The 22651-nt window shown below is 39.1% G+C and overlaps 1 protein-coding gene and 1 long non-coding RNA gene across 5 annotated transcripts in view; one reads left to right on the plus strand and one right to left on the minus strand.

The window, feature by feature from the left end:
• Window positions 1-22651, minus strand: part of zhx2a (zinc fingers and homeoboxes 2a) — a 48849-nt gene that overhangs the window by 8422 nt on the left and 17776 nt on the right. For all 4 annotated transcript variants that reach the window (XM_077575197.1, XM_077575200.1, XM_077575199.1 and 1 more), the window contains 7 exons: window positions 15016-15370; window positions 13855-14553; window positions 12460-12672; window positions 12035-12301; window positions 10508-10723; window positions 10345-10429; window positions 8762-8947 (listed from right to left, as the gene is read on the minus strand). In XM_077575197.1, the coding sequence (XP_077431323.1) occupies window positions 8762-8947; window positions 10345-10429; window positions 10508-10723; window positions 12035-12301; window positions 12460-12672; window positions 13855-14553; window positions 15016-15096 (1747 nt within the window). In that variant the 5' untranslated portion in view covers window positions 15097-15370. The remainder of the gene's footprint in view (window positions 1-8761; window positions 8948-10344; window positions 10430-10507; window positions 10724-12034; window positions 12302-12459; window positions 12673-13854; window positions 14554-15015; window positions 15371-22651) is intronic.
• On the plus strand, window positions 8826-21446 carry LOC144057525 (uncharacterized). Its single transcript, XR_013295277.1, has 2 exons — window positions 8826-8956; window positions 20696-21446. It is a non-coding gene; the product is annotated as an uncharacterized LOC144057525 (long non-coding RNA).

The following is a 22651-nucleotide window of genomic DNA, read 5'->3' on the forward strand; positions in this document are numbered from 1 at the left end:
GGGTGCTTCTCTCATTCTATCTCAATGCAATGTGGGTGCGTGACGTCACTTCAACTCGTCACCATGGCAACGATCTTTTGTCACTAGACGTCAAATTCTCACATTTTGTAGTCACGAGTGTCTTCTTTCAGACAAACTAACTTTTATTTGACTAAGGTGTCATTTAGTACCTTTATTTTCACCTTAAGCAAGAGAAGTCGGACTAATTCGCCTGTCTTGTACATGTTAATTTCAGGCGCCTTCCTCTCTCCATTTCTGATAAATCATAAGTTTTCAACCTGCTCTCATTTGGTCATTTTTTATCCGATTAAGAAAATGAGAACATGCTCGTGTTCCCCAAACCCTTGCCGTTCTAACGAGCCATTTCTTGAATCTGTATCTTCAACCGTTAAGTCGTGAGAGGCTTTTGTACAAGGGGTGCTTCTCTCATGCGATCTCAATGGAATGTGGGGCGCGTGACGTCTCCAAGTCAAAAATGTATGTGCTCTTAAAGTGACAGTGACATATTTTTAGATTATGGTTAACTTCCACATTTCTTGACCGATTCCAGTCATTTAAATTTTAAAATGTTCAGCTCATTTACATTTTTTAAAATACTTTTTCAGGGACAGTGAGATACTTTTAGTTGATGTTGATTATGGTTAACTTCCACATTTCTTGAGCGATTCCAGTGGTTTAAATTTTAAACTGTTCAGCTCATTACCAAAGAGTCAGCAGTCCCATTCAAAATTTCCGCGGGAATTTTTCTAGTTATTATATATTATTCCAGCGATTTTTCCGCTAAAATGCGGCCCGTACCGTACATCGCACCGGCACAAATGAGGTATCAAACGATGCGGCTCGATCTGACTCGCTGCGCTATTATTTTTCTAAGAATTCCCAGTTACCTTGGCGACGCTATTCCCAAAAAACTCCCAAATTAACTCCCCATTGGGAATGAATGGGAAAAAAATCACACTTCAAGCACCTTTTTCCAAGACACGCTGCGCGCGCATACGTTATCCGACCGATACGAATTTTAGCTCATTTTGTAGGAATTTGTCCCATCTTTAGCTCAGTGTCGAAATCTTTTTTAAGGAATGAAAGCCCCCCCCCCTGTTCGGGTTCAAAGACAGTGGCTGAATTAGCTTTCTCACACACTCTGTTGGCTAATTAGCCATCCAGTGCCGGGAACCAAATAATGTATTAGAAAAAATTTCACTTCAACTCGTCACCACTGCCACAATCTTTTGTCACTAGACGTCAAATTCTCACATTTTGTAGTCACGAGTGTCTTCTTTCAGACAAACTAACTTTTATTTGGTTAAGGTGTCATTTAGTACCTTTATTTTCCCTTTAAGCGAGTAGAAGTTGGACTCTCTCGCCTATCTCTCCCATGTTAATTTGGGCGACTTCTTCCTCTTCATTTCGAATAAATCATAAGTTTTCAACCTGCTCTCATTTGGTCATTTTTCATCCGATTAAAAAAATGAGAACATGCTCGTGTTCCCCAAACCCTTGCCGTTCTAACGAGCCCTTTCTTGAATCTGTATCTTCAACCGTTAAGTCGCGAGAGGCTTTTGTTGAAGGGGTGCTTCTCTCATTCTATCTCAATGCAATGTGGGTGCGTGACGTCACTTCAACTCGTCACCATGGCAACGATCTTTTGTCACTAGACGTCAAATTCTCACATTTTGTAGTCACGAGTGTCTTCTTTCAGACAAACTAACTTTTATTTGACTAAGGTGTCATTTAGTACCTTTATTTTCACCTTAAGCAAGAGAAGTCGGACTAATTCGCCTGTCTTGTACATGTTAATTTCAGGCGCCTTCCTCTCTCCATTTCTGATAAATCATAAGTTTTCAACCTGCTCTCATTTGGTCATTTTTTATCCGATTAAGAAAATGAGAACATGCTCGTGTTCCCCAAACCCTTGCCGTTCTAACGAGCCATTTCTTGAATCTGTATCTTCAACCGTTAAGTCGTGAGAGGCTTTTGTACAAGGGGTGCTTCTCTCATGCAATCTCAATGGAATGTGGGGCGCGTGACGTCTCCAAGTCAAAAATGTATGTGCTCTTAAAGTGACAGTGACATATTTTTAGATTATGGTTAACTTCCACATTTCTTGACCGATTCCAGTCATTTAAATTTTAAAATGTTCAGCTCATTTACATTTTTTAAAATACTTTTTCAGGGACAGTGAGATACTTTTAGTTGATGTTGATTATGGTTAACTTCCACATTTCTTGAGCGATTCCAGTGGTTTAAATTTTAAACTGTTCAGCTCATTACCAAAGAGTCAGCAGTCCCATTCAAAATTTCCGCGGGAATTTTTCTAGTTAATATTATTATTATATATTATTCCAGCGATTTTTCCGCTAAAATGCGGCCCGTACCGTACATCGCACCGGCACAAATGAGGTATCAAACGATGCGGCTCGATCTGACTCGCTGCGCTATTATTTTTCTAAGAATTCCCAGTTACCATGGCGACGCTATTCCCAAAAAACTCCCAAATTAACTCCCCATTAGGAATGAATGGGAAAAAAATCACACTTCAAGCACCTTTTTCCAAGACACGCTGCGCGCGCATACGTTATCCGACCGATACGAAATTTAGCTCATTTTGTAGGAATTTTTCCCATCTTTAGCTCAGTGTCAAAATCTTTTTTAAGGAATGAAAGCCCCCCCCCCTGTTCGGGTTCAAAGACAGTGGCTGAATTAGCTTTCTCACACACTCTGTTGGCTAATTAGCCATCCAGTGCCGGGAACCAAATAATGTATTAGAAAAAATTTCACTTCAACTCGTCACCACTGCCACAATCTTTTGTCACTAGACGTCAAATTCTCACATTTTGTAGTCACGAGTGTCTTCTTTCAGACAAACTAACTTTTATTTGGCTAAGGTGTCATTTAGTACCTTTATTTTCACCTTAAGCAAGAGAAGTCGGACTAATTCGCCTGTCTTTTACATGTTAATTTCAGGCGCCTTCCTCTCTCCATTTCTGATAAATCATAAGTTTTCAACCTGCTCTCATTTGGTCATTTTTTATCCGATTAAGAAAATGAGAACATGCTCGTGTTCCCCAAACCCTTGCCGTTCTAACGAGCCCTTTCTTGAATCTGTATCTTCAACCGTTAAGTCGCGAGAGGCTTTTGTTGAAGGGGTGCTTCTCTCATTCAATCTCAATGCAATGTGGGTGCGTGACGTCACTTCAACTCGTCACCATGGCAACGATCTTTTGTCACTAGACGTCAAATTCTCACATTTTGTAGTCACGAGTGTCTTCTTTCAGACAAACTAACTTTTATTTGGCTAAGGTGTCATTTAGTACCTTTATTTTCACCTTAAGCAAGAGAAGTCGGACTAATTCGCCTGTCTTGTACATGTTAATTTCAGGCGCCTTCCTCTCTCCATTTCTGATAAATCATAAGTTTTCAACCTGCTCTCATTTGGTCATTTTTTATCCGATTAAGAAAATGAGAACATGCTCGTGTTCCCCAAACCCTTGCCGTTCTAACGAGCCATTTCTTGAATCTGTATCTTCAACCGTTAAGTCGTGAGAGGCTTTTGTACAAGGGGTGCTTCTCTCATGCGATCTCAATGCAATGTGGGGCGCGTGACGTCTCCAAGTCAAAAATGTATGTGCTCTTAAAGTGACAGTGACATATTTTTAGATTATGGTTAACTTCCACATTTCTTGACCGATTCCAGTCATTTAAATTTTAAAATGTTCAGCTCATTTACATTTTTTAAAATACATTTTCAGGGACAGTGAGATACTTTTAGTTGATGTTGATTATGGTTAACGTCCACATTTCTTGAGCGATTCCAGTGGTTTAAATTTTAAACTGTTCAGCTCATTACCAAAGAGTCAGCAGTCCCATTCAAAATTTCCGCGGGAATTTTTCTAGTTAATATTATTATGGGACTGCTTTGCGAAGCAAGCAGGCACATATTGTTATTCTACCTAGGACAGTGGTTTATTTTTCTTGTTGTTATTATTATATATTATTCCACGATTTTTCCGCTAAAATGCGGCCCGTACCGTACATCGCACCGGCACAAATGAGGTATCAAACGATGCGGCTCGATCTGACTCGCTGCGCTATTATTTTTCTAAGAATTCCCAGTTACCTTGGCGACGCTATTCCCAAAAAACTCCCAAATTAACTCCCCATTGGGAATGAATGGGAAAAAAATCACACTTCAAGCACCTTTTTCCAAGACACGCTGCGCGCGCATACGTTATCCGACCGATACGAATTTTAGCTCATTTTGTAGGAATTTGTCCCATCTTTAGCTCAGTGTCGAAATCTTTTTTAAGGAATGAAAGCCCCCCCCCCTGTTCGGGTTCAAAGACAGTGGCTGAATTAGCTTTCTCACACACTCTGTTGGCTAATTAGCCATCCAGTGCCGGGAACCAAATAATGTATTAGAAAAAATTTCACTTCAACTCGTCACCACTGCCACAATCTTTTGTCACTAGACGTCAAATTCTCACATTTTGTAGTCACGAGTGTCTTCTTTCAGACAAACTAACTTTTATTTGGTTAAGGTGTCATTTAGTACCTTTATTTTCCCTTTAAGCGAGTAGAAGTTGGACTCTCTCGCCTATCTCTCCCATGTTAATTTGGGCGACTTCTTCCTCTTCATTTCGAATAAATCATAAGTTTTCAACCTGCTCTCATTTGGTCATTTTTCATCCGATTAAAAAAATGAGAACATGCTCGTGTTCCCCAAACCCTTGCCGTTCTAACGAGCCCTTTCTTGAATCTGTATCTTCAACCGTTAAGTCGCGAGAGGCTTTTGTTGAAGGGGTGCTTCTCTCATTCTATCTCAATGCAATGTGGGTGCGTGACGTCACTTCAACTCGTCACCATGGCAACGATCTTTTGTCACTAGACGTCAAATTCTCACATTTTGTAGTCACGAGTGTCTTCTTTCAGACAAACTAACTTTTATTTGACTAAGGTGTCATTTAGTACCTTTATTTTCACCTTAAGCAAGAGAAGTCGGACTAATTCGCCTGTCTTGTACATGTTAATTTCAGGCGCCTTCCTCTCTCCATTTCTGATAAATCATAAGTTTTCAACCTGCTCTCATTTGGTCATTTTTTATCCGATTAAGAAAATGAGAACATGCTCGTGTTCCCCAAACCCTTGCCGTTCTAACGAGCCATTTCTTGAATCTGTATCTTCAACCGTTAAGTCGTGAGAGGCTTTTGTACAAGGGGTGCTTCTCTCATGCGATCTCAATGGAATGTGGGGCGCGTGACGTCTCCAAGTCAAAAATGTATGTGCTCTTAAAGTGACAGTGACATATTTTTAGATTATGGTTAACTTCCACATTTCTTGACCGATTCCAGTCATTTAAATTTTAAAATGTTCAGCTCATTTACATTTTTTAAAATACTTTTTCAGGGACAGTGAGATACTTTTAGTTGATGTTGATTATGGTTAACTTCCACATTTCTTGAGCGATTCCAGTGGTTTAAATTTTAAACTGTTCAGCTCATTACCAAAGAGTCAGCAGTCCCATTCAAAATTTCCGCGGGAATTTTTCTAGTTATTATATATTATTCCAGCGATTTTTCCGCTAAAATGCGGCCCGTACCGTACATCGCACCGGCACAAATGAGGTATCAAACGATGCGGCTCGATCTGACTCGCTGCGCTATTATTTTTCTAAGAATTCCCAGTTACCATGGCGACGCTATTCCCAAAAAACTCCCAAATTAACTCCCCATTAGGAATGAATGGGAAAAAAATCACACTTCAAGCACCTTTTTCCAAGACACGCTGCGCGCGCATACGTTATCCGACCGATACGAAATTTAGCTCATTTTGTAGGAATTTTTCCCATCTTTAGCTCAGTGTCAAAATCTTTTTTAAGGAATGAAAGCCCCCCCCCCTGTTCGGGTTCAAAGACAGTGGCTGAATTAGCTTTCTCACACACTCTGTTGGCTAATTAGCCATCCAGTGCCGGGAACCAAATAATGTATTAGAAAAAATTTCACTTCAACTCGTCACCACTGCCACAATCTTTTGTCACTAGACGTCAAATTCTCACATTTTGTAGTCACGAGTGTCTTCTTTCAGACAAACTAACTTTTATTTGGCTAAGGTGTCATTTAGTACCTTTATTTTCACCTTAAGCAAGAGAAGTCGGACTAATTCGCCTGTCTTTTACATGTTAATTTCAGGCGCCTTCCTCTCTCCATTTCTGATAAATCATAAGTTTTCAACCTGCTCTCATTTGGTCATTTTTTATCCGATTAAGAAAATGAGAACATGCTCGTGTTCCCCAAACCCTTGCCGTTCTAACGAGCCCTTTCTTGAATCTGTATCTTCAACCGTTAAGTCGCGAGAGGCTTTTGTTGAAGGGGTGCTTCTCTCATTCAATCTCAATGCAATGTGGGTGCGTGACGTCACTTCAACTCGTCACCATGGCAACGATCTTTTGTCACTAGACGTCAAATTCTCACATTTTGTAGTCACGAGTGTCTTCTTTCAGACAAACTAACTTTTATTTGGCTAAGGTGTCATTTAGTACCTTTATTTTCACCTTAAGCAAGAGAAGTCGGACTAATTCGCCTGTCTTGTACATGTTAATTTCAGGCGCCTTCCTCTCTCCATTTCTGATAAATCATAAGTTTTCAACCTGCTCTCATTTGGTCATTTTTTATCCGATTAAGAAAATGAGAACATGCTCGTGTTCCCCAAACCCTTGCCGTTCTAACGAGCCCTTTCTTGAATCTGTATCTTCAACCGTTAAGTCGCGAGAGGCTTTTGTTGAAGGGGTGCTTCTCTCATTCAATCTCAATGCAATGTGGGTGCGTGACGTCACTTCAACTCGTCACCATGGCAACGATCTTTTGTCACTAGACGTCAAATTCTCACATTTTGTAGTCACGAGTGTCTTCTTTCAGACAAACTAACTTTTATTTGGCTAAGGTGTCATTTAGTACCTTTATTTTCACCTTAAGCAAGAGAAGTCGGACTAATTCGCCTGTCTTGTACATGTTAATTTCAGGCGCCTTCCTCTCTCCATTTCTGATAAATCATAAGTTTTCAACCTGCTCTCATTTGGTCATTTTTTATCCGATTAAGAAAATGAGAACATGCTCGTGTTCCCCAAACCCTTGCCGTTCTAACGAGCCATTTCTTGAATCTGTATCTTCAACCGTTAAGTCGTGAGAGGCTTTTGTACAAGGGGTGCTTCTCTCATGCGATCTCAATGCAATGTGGGGCGCGTGACGTCTCCAAGTCAAAAATGTATGTGCTCTTAAAGTGACAGTGACATATTTTTAGATTATGGTTAACTTCCACATTTCTTGACCGATTCCAGTCATTTAAATTTTAAAATGTTCAGCTCATTTACATTTTTTAAAATACATTTTCAGGGACAGTGAGATACTTTTAGTTGATGTTGATTATGGTTAACGTCCACATTTCTTGAGCGATTCCAGTGGTTTAAATTTTAAACTGTTCAGCTCATTACCAAAGAGTCAGCAGTCCCATTCAAAATTTCCGCGGGAATTTTTCTAGTTTTGATTAATATTGTGTTTGTGAAATATGAATTAAGAAGAAAAATTCACCCGTTTTTATTCATCTCAGGGGGCTGCCGTTTTGCCTTGAAAGCACGAACATCTTTACCAGATAAAATTGCACGAAACGCCTCTCACTGTTCAAATTTAACAAGGAAACGGTGAGTAATTCTGCGAGAACAAAATTAATTGCAGCATCCATTCGTCTGTTATGTTTGTTTGTTTCCCCCCGCCATCAGCGCTTATTGGTTTCGTCCTGCCTAAACAACGCCTGATTGGTCCGACCTAAAAAAGGTCGGCTGCAAGCGTATCAGCGGGAGCGGTACAAGATGTATTCTCCGGAGTTTGTGAACTCACAAATACCACAATAATTCATCTTGCTGGCAAGGTTACAGTAGAGAGGCTGCATCAAAGCCTTCTGTATGCTGTAGCATAAAAAACATTTTAAAACAAACAAACGTATAAATACGTCTTTGGGACAATTAAAATATTTAAAATAGAACGTATTTATATGTTTTTGGGAGGAAATTAGTAAAATGGTGTCACATTTGTTAGGAACATATATTTGTGGGATGAGCAGTAGAGCTGAAAAGGTGGGCTGTACCCATGACAAAATTTCCAGCTTATTTCTGCTGTTACCATTCAATGACACTTGCTTCCCGTTACATTGAATTTGAAGTAACAAGACACCAGTCAATGAATATTGTAAATTCCAGGAAAGCAAAGGTCTATACAGTATACCAATGCATATAATTTCATTTTATTTAGTTTCATATTTGTTATTCTAAGCGTTTGTTCTATTTAATTATATTTAACTTAAAAACAAAAAAAATTAACAAGTCTCGACTTACAAACAATTCGACTTACAAATAGTCTCTTGGAACCCATTGTGTTTATGAGTCGAGAACTACCTGTCATAATGATAATAATAATAATAATGATAATGATAATTATTTAGCAAAACACAAATGTTCTTACTTTTCGAGCTATGTTTATATCAAGACCACAACCACTGCTAATCAAACAAAATCTTTCACACATCCTGCACATCTTTTGCTGTGAAAGAAAGCTGTTTTTTTGTTTGAAAAAATCTTGGGAGTTTTGTGAAATTTTAATCAATCTATGTAGTGTATTTTCAACTTCTCACCAAGGTTTTACTATGCAGGCAATAGCCCTAAATCATCACTTTTCTTTTCTACTACCATGTGAAAAGTCTGACAGTGAAGTTGTACCAAGCTGAGTATCCGTTGGAGTGCTGCTTCGCTGGAAACTCTCCTCAAGTGCCTTCAGTTGCTCCGATGATTTCCCCTTCACACGCTCCAGCAAGGGGAAGTGGCTCGGCACTGCTTTCTTCACGGGTCCATCTTTAGGTACTGGAGTCACCTCAGCTTTCACCAACAGTGGAGGCGGAGGAACACCTTAAATGGGTACAGAGACAAACAAATATTTGTTACCCAGGAATTGAATTCAATTGTGAACGACAGTAGATATATAGGCCACAGATGACCTCAACGTATCCCACTGTTTATCATGATAAGTTCCACATGCAGTGCAAACACTGGAAGTTGAGCTGAAGTTGCTTAAGTAGATGTTCATCAAGCCTTGAAAGTGAAGACTTTTTTTTGTATAAATTGTGATGTGTGTTCACCACAGATATTTGTATGGAAATTACTTTTGAGGAACATTCAATTAAGAAAGTGAAAATACACATTTAAATACATTGGCATCAGGTTCTTAAATAAAACAGATTGTATTTATTAACATATTTATTTTACTTTTAAAGGGACCATTGAATGGCCTGAATATTGGCATTCATGCAATAGGAGTATCGGACAATATGTAAAAAGGATGTCAGTACAAAAATCCCCCCCACCCTGAAAAACTTGGTAGTGATTTAAGGTATTTTTGGTGACAATTTTCAGCACAACCAGAACACCTCTTCTTTATGGGCCGCCTGTTTGTTTCTGCTCGTCAACAAAATGGAGCATTGCTTGTTAACTGTCTCGCTTGGTCTTTGTCTAGTTGTCGCTTGAGTGTCCCATAACTGTGACCAATAGTCACCAAAATTCACTTTCAATCTGTGAAAATATAAAAGCAATCGGCACAATCTATATATATATATATATTTTGACATTAAATGTGAGCTTCTAACTTAGCCGTTAACTTATCACCTCCACAAAATCAATTATTTTATTTATTATACAGTATATAGGATATATATATATATATATATATATATATATATATATATATATATATATATATATATATATATATCTTGTAAATTATTTTCTCTGCATTGAAGCATCTTCCCCCCCCCCCGTCTTCTTAAAACTGAAGCTCATTATGACTGCTCATCAGTGGCACAAGAACATTTAAGTGGTTTGGCAATCATAAGCATCAATTATGTCATTACACAGCACTCCAGAATAAAAAACATTCCATGAAAGTGAGTTTAAACTGCATGGACGATGTATGGTCGGTAATTTACAAAATTTTTGAGATTGTCGAAAAAGGCAAATAATTTATCCATCTTCCATCTATCATCTTCCACTTATCCTCTTATGTTGTTAAGATGGCATCAGCAAATCCTTCCTTGAACACTGTGTCAAAGTTGACCCATCAATATTAGTCCTCTGTAAGTAGATGTTGTTGCCATGACAATATTTTCCTTGTCCCAAACCAATGTACCAAAATTATTATGAAGCAGTTATTTTAGGACTGCACATTGTTGTTTGAAAAGTAGTTTGAGAGCTTAAAATGAAAACCAACAGGTGTAGGTAATTCATAACTTCAGATGTAAGACACCAAATACCTTTGAGATTAAGAAGCCTTTGTTCACTGAACCACTTCTTAATCTCCCCTCTGGACAGCCCGGTGGTCTCTATCAGCCTGTAGATCTGTCACACGACAAAATGCATGTGATTATCATGATCTATATTTATATCAGTCAAGAGTGGTTATTTCATTATTCCTACCTCTTCTTCCTCTGGGAAAGGACACTGCATGTAGCTGGACCGCAGCACTGACAGCTGCTCGGCTGTTTTGTTGGGGTCTGCAGTGAAATTTAACACTTTGGGCGATGCAAGCTTGGCTGTGGGGATAGGCGCAGATATGGCTTGAATGATGGAGGGCCGTTTGCTCTCTGAGGGAGTTGAGGGTGAGGCCAAGGGTCGTTTCAGTGACTGAGCAACCTGTGGAAAGCAACTTGAGTTACTTTTTTTTGGGTCACATTTGAAATTGTATTTGTTTACATTGCTTATATATATATATATATATATATATATATATATATATATATATATATATATATATATATATATATATATATATATAGAATAAAAGCTGAATGCAATAATGTGGAAGTGCCAAATTTCAATATTTTGTTCAGAATAGAAGAGAGAAGAGCTTGCATTTCTCAACACGATAATGCCAGACCACATGCAGCACCAATTACAACATCATGGCTGCGTAGGAAAAGAATCCGGGTATTGAAATGGCCAGCCTGCAGTCTACTTCTTTCACTTATAGAGCACATTTGGCGCATCATAAAGGGGAAGGTGCAACTAAGAAAGCCCAAGACAGTTGAACAGTTAGAGACGCGTGTTAGACAAGAATGGGACAGCATTCCTATTTCTAAGCTTGAGAAACTTGTCTCCTCGATCCCCAGATGTTTGCAGACTGTTGCAAGAAGAAGAGGGGATTCCTCACAGTGGTGAAAATGGCCTTGTCCTAACTTTTTTGAGAATTGTTAATACCATGGAATTTAAAATCAACATAGTTTTCCCTTAAAATGATAATTTTTTTCAGTTTAAACTTTTGACCTGTCCTCTATGTTCTATTCTGAATAAAATATTACAATTTGGCACTTCCACATAATTGCATTCAGTTTTTATTCACAATTTGTACAGTGTCCCAACTTTTTTGGAATAGGGTTTGTATGTATAGTATGTATAGTATGTGTGTGTGTGTGTGTATATATATATATATATATATATATATATATAAATAGGGGTGTGAGTTGCCAGGTACCTGGCGATTCGATTTGTATCACGATTCGATACCTATTAATCCCGATACAAATTTTTTAATTGATTATTGAGATTTTTTTTTTCTTTTAAACTCAAATTTAGAAAATACAAATCAGTAAACTTGTACATGTACACTGTAAGATTTGTATGAAAATGTATTTATCTGAAAATTCAGGCTTATAACTGCATAACTGCATCATACAGCACTGAAATAAAATATTAAGGCTGAATGCTCCATTAATATAACATTCTTCCATGCTTAATGTGTGAATCCTAACCCTACTTAACACGTTTTGTTGGAATATTTACATTAAAAATTGATGTTTAAAAATCTATTCGGCCGTATATTGAATCGATTTGAGAACTGCGTAATGTAATATCACGATATATTGCAGAATCGACTTTTCTAACACCCCTAAAATATATATATATATATATATATATATGCTTAAGATTTCTGTCTTTGCTTTGCACCTGGTTAGCTAACGTGAGTGCCAGTGGTGCACATGTGACAGTGGCGCCGTTAGCAACAGGTGTCAGCACCAGACTGGTCTGTCCCAGCAGCTGACAAGGGACGGACTGGAGAACTGAGGCTGCAGGCTGCACGGATTTGGAGACTGCCGTTGTTACAGTTGCTGTGTTGGTGGATGACTGAGTGGTAAGCTGAGGCGTTACTACTGTGAAGGTCTGAGGCACAGAGGAGATTGTACCGTTGAACATTTTCTTTCTTGCTTCCTCTACCTGGTGCAGGAGAAATGAATTCCTGTTACATTAATTAATACATTAATTACAATTCCTTCCCATGTTTTGACTGACTACAGAGCCGGCCTCAAACAACTGAAAAAAAATAAAAATAACAACAACAAAAATAATAATCATAAGAAATGGACCATTTGTACCTCCTCCGGTGACCAGCTGATGCCCTGTTTGAGCCTCTGGGTAGTAAACCAAACTTTAATTTGCTCCTCTGGATGTTTGGAGACTGCAGTGAGCCAAGAGAGCTCAGCTTGTGTTGGGTATGGGAACTTGTTGAAGGAAGAGATTAGGGTCAGGTTTTCGTCCAGAGAGGGATTGTATTTGGTTGTGTTGAGGGGAATAGCAATTTTCGGCACCTGGAATAATAATGACACACGTCGTACTGTTCATTATAGTCAAATTCCAACTATTAATATTGATATTTTGTACTTCATATAGCTTTATTTGCTATAAAGCACAAATAGTGATATTTAATATGCAGAGAAATAATTGAAATGGTTATGTCCTTGTTTGAAAATATGGAAGCGGCTACGAAGGTAATAAATTGCACAACTGCACGTCAAAAGGGAAGACAACCCAAAAAATGATATGCTGTATGTGCCCCAAACCAGTCTAAACACGGCAATATTGCGTTTGTGTAAATAAGCAGCAAAATCGATCCATTTGTATCCATCTCAGAGGGCAACCATTTTGTTACATTCTGTTGACCGAAAATTAACATCACAGTTGTTTAGATACCTTTTTTTTATTTAAAATAGTCTGAATGCTCCAAATTTCAGGATCTGAACAGTGAATATTTTCCAATTTCTGTACACCTTCATGAAAGCAGATTATCTTTGTGTTAAATCATAATAAAACATTTGCTTTTACTTTGGAAAACAATTTTTTTTTTTGCATATGCCTAATCTTTGGGGTCGTTTCAAAAGGACAAAAACTTTTACGAAATTACTACAAAGTGGAGCTGATGGAGTTTGGAGATGGCAACACAGGAACATGTATACATGATGACGAGTTGGCCACAGTGCAGTGGACGCCTGCCGCTCGACGCAAATAATTCGGTTTGTTGTTAAATTAGCACTGAACGAGTTTAGGTCTTTTCACAGTATGTCCCATCACTATTTTACAGGAGCCAATCGTCTTCTACAAAATTGTCGTGAACGGTTAACCTTGTTTCAGCATGTTAATGCTTCTCCAACAAACTTAGCGTAGCATAGCTTGCTGCCTGTGCCTTATCAACACATTGCTAGGCAGTGATTGAGTGTCAGATAAAGTGATGTGATTATTGTGGGAAATGTGAATGAAAAATAAACACATGGCGGGTGAACGTGACAGTTGTAGATGGATCTTTGATGGATGTTTTAACCCCCCCACCCCCACCATTCCCATGTCCACCACAGGCCATGAGCCTCTAGGCCGAAACCAGACCCTGGAGAGTAATATTTACACTTGGAAGAAAGTAAAATAAAGAATTGAAAAATAATAATGCTAGGTTACACCAACAATCAACAGGCTATTTTATAATATTGGTAATAACTTACCTGGGTGTAGTTTACAGGCCGCTGCAGGGAAGGCATGATGTGAGAAAGGCCGTCAGCTTTGAGGAGAGTCGAGTCCGGGATGATAACTGTCCCATTGACGTTGAGTGCTGTGATAGCTTTCTTAGTAAAGTCGGGGTTCAGTTTACACAACTGAGGCTCCGTCCGTTTATTATCTGAAGATAGGACTTTTTGTTTCCCTATCTTGACTGCGGTGGTTTTGCTGAGGGGCGCAGTGCTCTGCCCCTCTGCTTTACCAGATGTGACACTAGAACTATTATAAATGACTGCACTGTTGCTGCAGCCCTCTATTGTCTGTTCCAAGATTGTCTGATTGTTCATTTTGATGCGTTTAAACTTGAAGTTGCTCTCCCCTGGGTGATTCCTCTCGTTATGTTCCGTGAGGGAATCAAACTTTTTCGTGTTGAAGTTACAAACAGCGCACAGGTACAGTGGGTTGAGGATGACGTTGGGGTGGTTGGCATCCACGTGTTCTTTGAAGATGGTGAGGTTCTGAGTGGAGAAGGTACAGTACTTGCACTCATAGCCCCTTTGTTGTTTACGTGAAGACTTGGAATTGTCTGATGACTCTGACACTGGGATTTCAGGCGCAGCTGGGGAGTCAGAGGTCTTCCCCGTCAGGTCTAGGTCACCAGATGGATCTGTCTCCATAGCTTCCTCCTCAGTATGGTTCTCTGAAGTCTGGTAGAGGAAGTCACACATTTAGATTACAAAAGACATGGCAATATATTCAACTTTCACATGTACACTATATTTACCCTAAATTTAAAAAAAATGCCAAAAAAAAGATTAGAATCTCTTCTTTCATCAGGAAAAATAAGTATATTTGTATCTGTTTCCGTTTTGCAGCAATTAGCATGAGAACATAGCTAAATTTCATCATTATTCACAAACCTGTTGAAAACACTGGAGAAAAGGAGCATGGCCCTGTCTGATTTAATTATACTCTGCTGCCACCTGCTGGCCGTTTTTTGTAATAACTACCATTGCTTTAAGTAACCTCTTCATGTCAGAAGCTGTATCAAAGCCTTCTGTATGCTCTAGCATAAAAAAAAAAACATAAAAACCGTATAAATATGTTTTTGGGAGTGCAAGACAAAGTATTAAAAACATTTATACGTTTTGGATGAGCTAATAGGGTACCTCATCATCATCATCCAGCGCTACCATCGTCTCCTGTGGGCGGATCATACAGGGGGTGGAAGCCTTTCGCCGGCTAGACATGATGATGGATAATTATAAACGGTCCCTACACTTTGACTTGGCAGACTGAGGAGCCAGAGAGGCAGGACAAATGCCCAGAAGATGTGTCCACTAGCCAGGAGGATTGACTTGTACTGGGACCGGTCAGACTTTTACAACAGGAGTGCCACTGTCCCTTGCGGCACAATGAGTAGCAGAGAATGGAGCAATCGGGGGCGAAGTTCTGGACTTGTCTCGCTGACAGTGTCAGCTCCGCAGCAGGATGACCTCGTGCAAATGCATGGCAGGACACCACCTGGACACACAAAACAAAGTTCGGCTTTTAGCTTCACAAGAAAGTGACAGAGCCAGATACAGTAAATTCAATTGCAAGAGACACTGTTCTACTCATAAATATGCCTGATAGCTCTATTCAGTTGGGTTTGGTACATCAGCACAGCACAGAGACTGTTCCTATCACAAAAAAGTCACATTAACACCAAGTTTTTCTGTTTATCTCGCAATGTTACGGTTTGGGAATGAAAATCCCTGACCTGGCTTGCGTTTCTTTCAATGTATGTGGGTGGTGTGACGATTGCTGATTCAGTGTTGCAAATAATGTGACATCTAGAAGCCTGGCAATGGATTCCATTAATTAATTAAAGAAGAGAAGCAGGACAGTTTCCAAAGGTGAGCAAAAGAGGACATCTAGCATTTTGCATTCTTTCATCTTGGAATGTAACGGTTGAAAACAAGAATAAGACCAGCTTTGTTTGAGAAAAGGATTGATTGTTCGCCATTGACCAATGAAGTACTGTATCACTGTGGCTGGTACCCAAAATTAAAAGCGGAAAACACATTTGGTTACTCACTTCAGTTACTTTGCTAGTTCACCGCTCAGTAAAATCAGGGCTTAAGGCTAGTACTTTGATGTCCTATCACAAATGGATCAGAAACATTTTTAAGGGAATTTTCAGATTCTTCTGCAATTATTCTTTTCATTAACATAATATAAGTACCGTAAAGCTCAAAGTGAACATGAGTCAAATGTTGACTACTGCTGGAAAACAATGGAACATCAACAGGAATTTAACTGAAATGTATAGTTTCAACAACTGATAAAGGTCAGTAGATCATTACTACCTCATTGTCACAAAATTAGGGCTGTCAAAGTTAAAGAGTTAACTAATTAATTAATCACAAAAAATGATCGCATTAAACATGTAAACAACGCAGATTAATCACACTATTAATTTTGACCACAGATGATCCTTTAGGTGACAGCGGATGGTTATACGTTAAAGGTAGCACAGGTTGTGTTTGAGCAATAAACATAACTACATACATTAAAGTAAAGCATTTAATAAATGTTTGCGTATGACATTCAGAATATTTGTTCATGTCAAACTATCGGGGTCATTTTCATTTTTCATTATCATTATGCAAGTAATTAACTGATTAGAAAAAGAGGAGGATGAACGTGTGCAGTGGATAAAAACTTGTTGAAGACGTCCTCATAACATTAAATGTTCGAAAGAATTAACACATAAAAGGTGCTCTTTAAATTTGGCGAGCAAATAATTTTGATAATTAAGCAATTAATCATGATTATTCGAAATTCTAAGATGTGATTAATCTGATTTAAAAATTTAATTGTTTAACAGCTCTACACAAAATGCAACTTCAGGTAGGACCAAGAAGTGTGATCTTTGTAATTAATTACGTAGCTGCAGTGCAAATACAAAACATGCAAATTGTGCTTGACACATTGAGACAGTAATGACTTAATGTATTGGACAGTGCTGCAGATAGAAAAGAAAGAGGCAAAGCAAAGTCAGTGATCAATAGCAAGGGGAGCAGTTTCCCAAGGTAACATTACAAGAAGTCAAGACGCTAGTCAGACTGGAATAAGTTGATTGATATTCTAGAGGCTTCACACTGATGCTACATTCTTATATTCCCAAGTAAGTACAAATCAAAGGAGTCGGAGCAGCCAGTGCTCCACTATCAAGTGAGTTTCTATAAAGCAGTCAATGGGGGATATCGGAATGTCCTCTTACAATTTGCATACCACCTTCATAACAATAATTGTGTCTCTGCATACATGATGAAAATAAGAAGTGTCATAAAGTTGATGCGATATCTGAGACAGAACCTCACAAATCAAAGTTCCTCCCCAGATAACGTAACTCTTCAAACGACCCACTGAGAAGTCATTATAATGCACTCATTACAATGGTGTCGCTATAGCAACTGAGGAGGTAGCGCTCTAGTCTAGAAGCAGCTACAGTCAGTGACAGTATTCACAGTGACCGCATTATGTATTAGACAGAGGTGAGAAATAATGTTGTTCCGATACCGTTTTTTGGCTCCCGATACCGATTCCAATATCCAGTTTTGCAGTATCGGTCGATGCCACTGATGACACAAGATGCTGCAGCCAAAGTCCTATATTAGCGTTATAAATAAAGGTATCTGTATGTTACTTGTTAGTACTTGGCCAATGCCGATACCACTGTTTTTATGCAGTATCGGGGCCTCTCTCCTGATACCGGTATCGGAACAACACTAGTGGGAAATGGATAAGTCCAGATAAAATATCTAAAGAAAATGCTAGGCTTGCCATATGCGTTCAGCATAAAGATTTTCTCCCCTGGATTTCACATACTTTGTAAAGTTCTTGCAGCGTGACTTAATGCAGTTTGGAGAATCATCATTCATCATCACTCAAAAATATGGAGGCATAAACAACATGCAAAGTGAAAAGGTGTGCCAGTATCACTTTTCCCACTCAAAATCAGAATTAGGTAAAAAAAATAAAAAATAAAATTCCAGACTGAACAACGTGAAGATATAGTACATATACAGAACCTTGCAAAAGTATTCACTCCCCTTTGCTTTTGATCTATTTTGTTAGATTCTAACCTGTAATTTAAATATCATTCATCTGAATATTTCATGTGATGGATCTGCACAAAGTAATCTAAGTTGATGAAGTGAAATGAGAAAAAAAATATTTATAAAAGAATATTTTTAAGAAATAAAAAGATGAAAATTGGCTTGTGCATATGCACCCCCTTTGCCATGAAGCCCCTTAAAAAGTGCTGGTGCAATCGATTACTCTCAAGTCTTTTCTGAGAAGCCTCAATTGGCAGCAACACCACTTAGCAAGAAGCATCACATCATGAAGACCATGGCGCTCTCCAAACAAGTCAGGGACAAAGTTATAGAGAAATACAAGTCAGGACTATGTTATAAAAAAAAAATAAAAAATCCACATCTTTGATTATCTCTGGAGCACCATTAAATCCGTAATTGTCAAATGGAAACAACAACAATACAGTACTGACAAGACCTGGCCGAACACCAAAACTCACAGACCGGGCAAAAAAATGCATTGATCAGAGAGACCAAAGGCAACCCTGAAGCAACTGCAGAGTCCTACAGCAAACACAGAGGTGTCTGTCCATAGTACCACAATAAGCCATACACCCCATAGAGCTGGGCTGTCAGGAAGAGTGGCCAGGAAAAAAGTGTAAAAAAAAAAACCAGAAGGCACGTTTTGAGTTTGCCAAAAAGCATGTGGCTGACCCGCTTAATGTATGGCAGATGATTATGTGGTCAGATGAGACTAAAATTTGAACTTTTTGGCCACAAAGGGAAATGAATGCTATGTCTGGCGGAAACCCAACACATCCCATCACCCCAAGAACACCGTCCCCACATTGAAACATGGTGGTGGGAGCATCATGCTGTGGAAATGTTTTGCAGCAGCAGGGACTGGGAAACTGGTCCGCAGAAGAAGATGGATGGTGCTAAATACAGGGACATTCTGGAGGCAAAACCGTGTTTCAGTTTGCCTGTGATTTGCGATTGGGACGAAGGCTTACCTTCCAGCAGGACAATAACCAGAAGCATACTGCTAAAGCTACGCTCAAATGGTTTAAGGAGAAGAAGTAAAATGTCAAAGCCCAGACCTCAAACCAATTGAAAATCTCTGGTTTGACTTGAAGACTGCTGTTCACAAGCGGAAACCATCCAACTTGGAGGAGCTGGAGAACTTTTGCCAAAAGGAATGGTCAAAAATCACAGTTGCAAGATGTGGCAAGCTCATACAGACTTATCAGAAGAGACTTACAGCTGTAATTGCTGCAAAAGGTGGCACGACAAAGTACTGACTTTCAGGGGGTGAAAATATTTCACATCTTGAAAGTCGTTGGCATGTTCTGTACATGAAATGATGCAAATGTTTAAACAATACATTTTTATTGCAGGTTGTGAGGTATTAAAACGTGAATACTTCCTAGGGGGATGCATACTTTTGCAAGCCGCTGTATCAGGCACAACTGCTGCTGCCTCATTGCTGATGAACGGTTGGCATTGGAAGAAAAGGAAATCAGACCTGTGGCGAGAGTGAACATGATTTAGCACTCCTTATTTGGAATCTTGGGAAATCAGGCCCTATGTCTTGTTCACTGCCTTAACCAAGTGAGGAAAATGTTGGAACAGCATGCTTGATCTCCTCTGCACCTCTTGACCAAACTCCAGAAGCAAGTAAGTACAAGTACTAAAATTTCAGATGGAAGAAATAATGAAATCATTACTTCTATAGGAATCACTGATGGTATAGTGTGCTACATTCAGCCGACTATGCAGGCAGCATAGGTTCAGTTTCCACATGGTGTGAGTGTGAATGGTTGTCCATGTTTTAATATGCCCTACAAATAAACTGGGGTCCAGTCCAGGTTGTAGTCCGCCTTTTTCCTCAAGTCGGCAGTGATAGGCTCCAGCACCGCACAAAACTAAACAAGATAAATGGTCATGCAAATGGATGGATGGATTATTCCTATACATTTTTTATTTTATTTCATCACACGTCTTGGAAAAATAAAAATTAACTGCCTCGTCTAAAAGAAGCAGACACCGAGGCTGTGAGCTAAACGCCTTCATATTTAAAAGCACACAGTGTAACACAAACACATTCTAGCTGTCAAGACATGCTCCACATGTGCTAATGCAGTTATTCACACATTAACTTTGACAGGCTGGGGATTTTCACTCCATATAAGTTTTCATCTGTGTATGTTTTGTCACCGTTTTGTATTTAAAAAAATAAAATAAATTGTTTTAAATTTGAAACTGTTCCACAACAAATTATGCCATGTTTTGTTCATAGACTTAGTTTTTAATTCTGTCTATGGTAGCCTTTCTGGCCACAAACTAATTAGACCATATAATTAATTGCTGGGTGTTGCTGCATTTTGAAATGATGTATTCCTGCATTGTTGTAACAATAAAATAAATCTACAAAATCTCAAATAACATTAAATGTGACGTGAGGCCAAAACCTCTTGTGCCAAAATTTGGTCAATTTGGTATTTTAGTCCCCACGTGTGTATGTTATTTTCACAAATAATTGACCGATCTAAATTTTTGAAAATGCCTCACTCTCCTTGATGATGCACAGTTAATGGCTGAGCGAACATACTGTCTTTTTGGTTTCCTGCAAAGTGATGATTTTGGAATTTTGAGATGTAAGGTTTCCACCTGATGCCAGGGACACAATGTATTTTCATGATTGACACAAACTTTTTATCAGTCAATTATTTTTATTTTTTTTGTTGCCTTTTTTAATTGATAGGGCAGCTGAAGAATTCACAGGAAACGGGGGAGAGAGAGGGAACGACCTGCAGGAAAGGACCACACCGTCTGGGAATCGAACCAAGGTCACCTGCTCAGAGGACGAGCCTCTACACATGGTGTGGGTGCTCAACACTGAGCTAGCCATCGCCCCTTATCAGTCAATTATGAATGAATTATTTCCCTCACTTTTTGAGTAATGATGGAAGAGGGAAAAAAGGCTGTAGTTAAGCTTGAGCTGGGTATATTCCTCCCACTTGTTTTTCTGCCCAGACAATAAGAGTGGAGATCAGATGAGCAATTCAATTTATGCCATATCCATATTAGTAAGCTGTGATAACAACTGCTAGATATTGATATTCAATGTTAACTGACTAAGAAATTACTGGTTAATGTCAGATACTGAATATCAGAGGTGTTATGTGACTTGGACTCGAGTCAGACTCGAGTCGACCCCACACAAAATTACATGAAACCTGACGTACTAAGGATTTGACTTTGATCAGAATTGGTGCAGAATTTGGGATAGAAGGCGCCCTTTTTCTTGCACATTCCGTCAGCAAACTCCCATTCAAGTGAACGACGGCAGCTGTCGTTTACGTACGGGAAATGTGACCAGGATAATGGCGTTCACCACGGTATGTTTTTTATTTTGATACTTAATTGGTTTAAAATAAAATTCACGGAATAAGATGGCAGAGATATTTGCCCTTTTATTCTTTATACACGACTAATCCAATACTGGGAAATGAGTTATTAGTGGTGTCTTCTTTTTTGTCTGGACCAAAGGCGGACTTTTTTTTTTTCGTTTGGTGTGGTTCGTTTGTATTTACACTGTACTTTTTGCAAGTGAACTATATTCTGCCAAAATACATCAACGCAAATGACAATCTGTGCTCCCATTGGAAATAAATGACGAGGGCGGCATGCAGAACACCAATCTGGAAATCGGGGAAAACAAATTCCTATGTGCTGCATTCCCGTTCTGCATATTTGTCTGTAGATGAATTTTTTTTTAATTATTGTGCGCGTTAAGAGCAGCTCATTTAACGCAGGTTCCGCGATGCCCGACCCACAATATGCATTGCTAAACAGAATGGAGAGGATTCTGAATGAATTTAGTACAACATTCACTACCGGGGCAATTTTGTTTTATCCACGACGCTTGGTTACGGTGGCTTGTTAAGCCCAACATATGACGCATGTGTCCTGCATTTGATGCGAATCAGCAGTACTTTGTATTCACACTTGAAGCAAACCGCACCAAGTTCGTTTGGAAGAGACCACCTAAAAAAGTGTGTCTTGGTTCGCACCAGTATTCATTAGTGTGCATGGGCGTGTGTTTCATCTGCAGGGGAGGTACGGGGGTGGGTCCTCACTTATCGACACCTATGACGTCAAGTGAGGATCCTGTCATTTTCTTGGGTTGGGTGGAGGTGGTGCTTGGAGAGCAAGAATAAGCATGGATGCTCAGGGATGGGTGAATGGAGGAAAACAACACGTTGCCGGTATTTTTAGTGAAGACTTAACATTTTAATAAGGCTAAAAGTAAAAAAAAAAAAAAAAAGATTTAGCATGATATGGGCCTTTTAAGAAAAGCATGCTCACCAACTGTGGTGTGCCTAACCTTGGTCCTCCAGTTGATTTCTGTGTGCAGAGGGAGCTCTCTGCTGGAGCCCCAACATCCGACTGTCTGTATGCTCATTAAATTTGTATGACTATTCAGCCTGGCAGTCACTTGCCAGACTTTCTTTTATTTTTTGCCTTTAATGCAGCTCTATGTGAGAACAGTGTCGTAGACGAGTGCAGTCGTCATTTGGAGGGAGTCAGAAGATGGCAGCAAAAGCACTGATGAACATTGGCTTGCATTACAGCATGTACTGGGGGAGAAAAGAACACAGGGGAAATCGATAGAGACTTTGTCTAATGTATTAAGTCCTAAATGATGACACCACAG

Source organism: Vanacampus margaritifer, chromosome 9 (genome assembly GCF_051991255.1).
Source record: "Vanacampus margaritifer isolate UIUO_Vmar chromosome 9, RoL_Vmar_1.0, whole genome shotgun sequence".
Lineage (NCBI taxonomy): Eukaryota > Metazoa > Chordata > Actinopteri > Syngnathiformes > Syngnathidae > Vanacampus > Vanacampus margaritifer.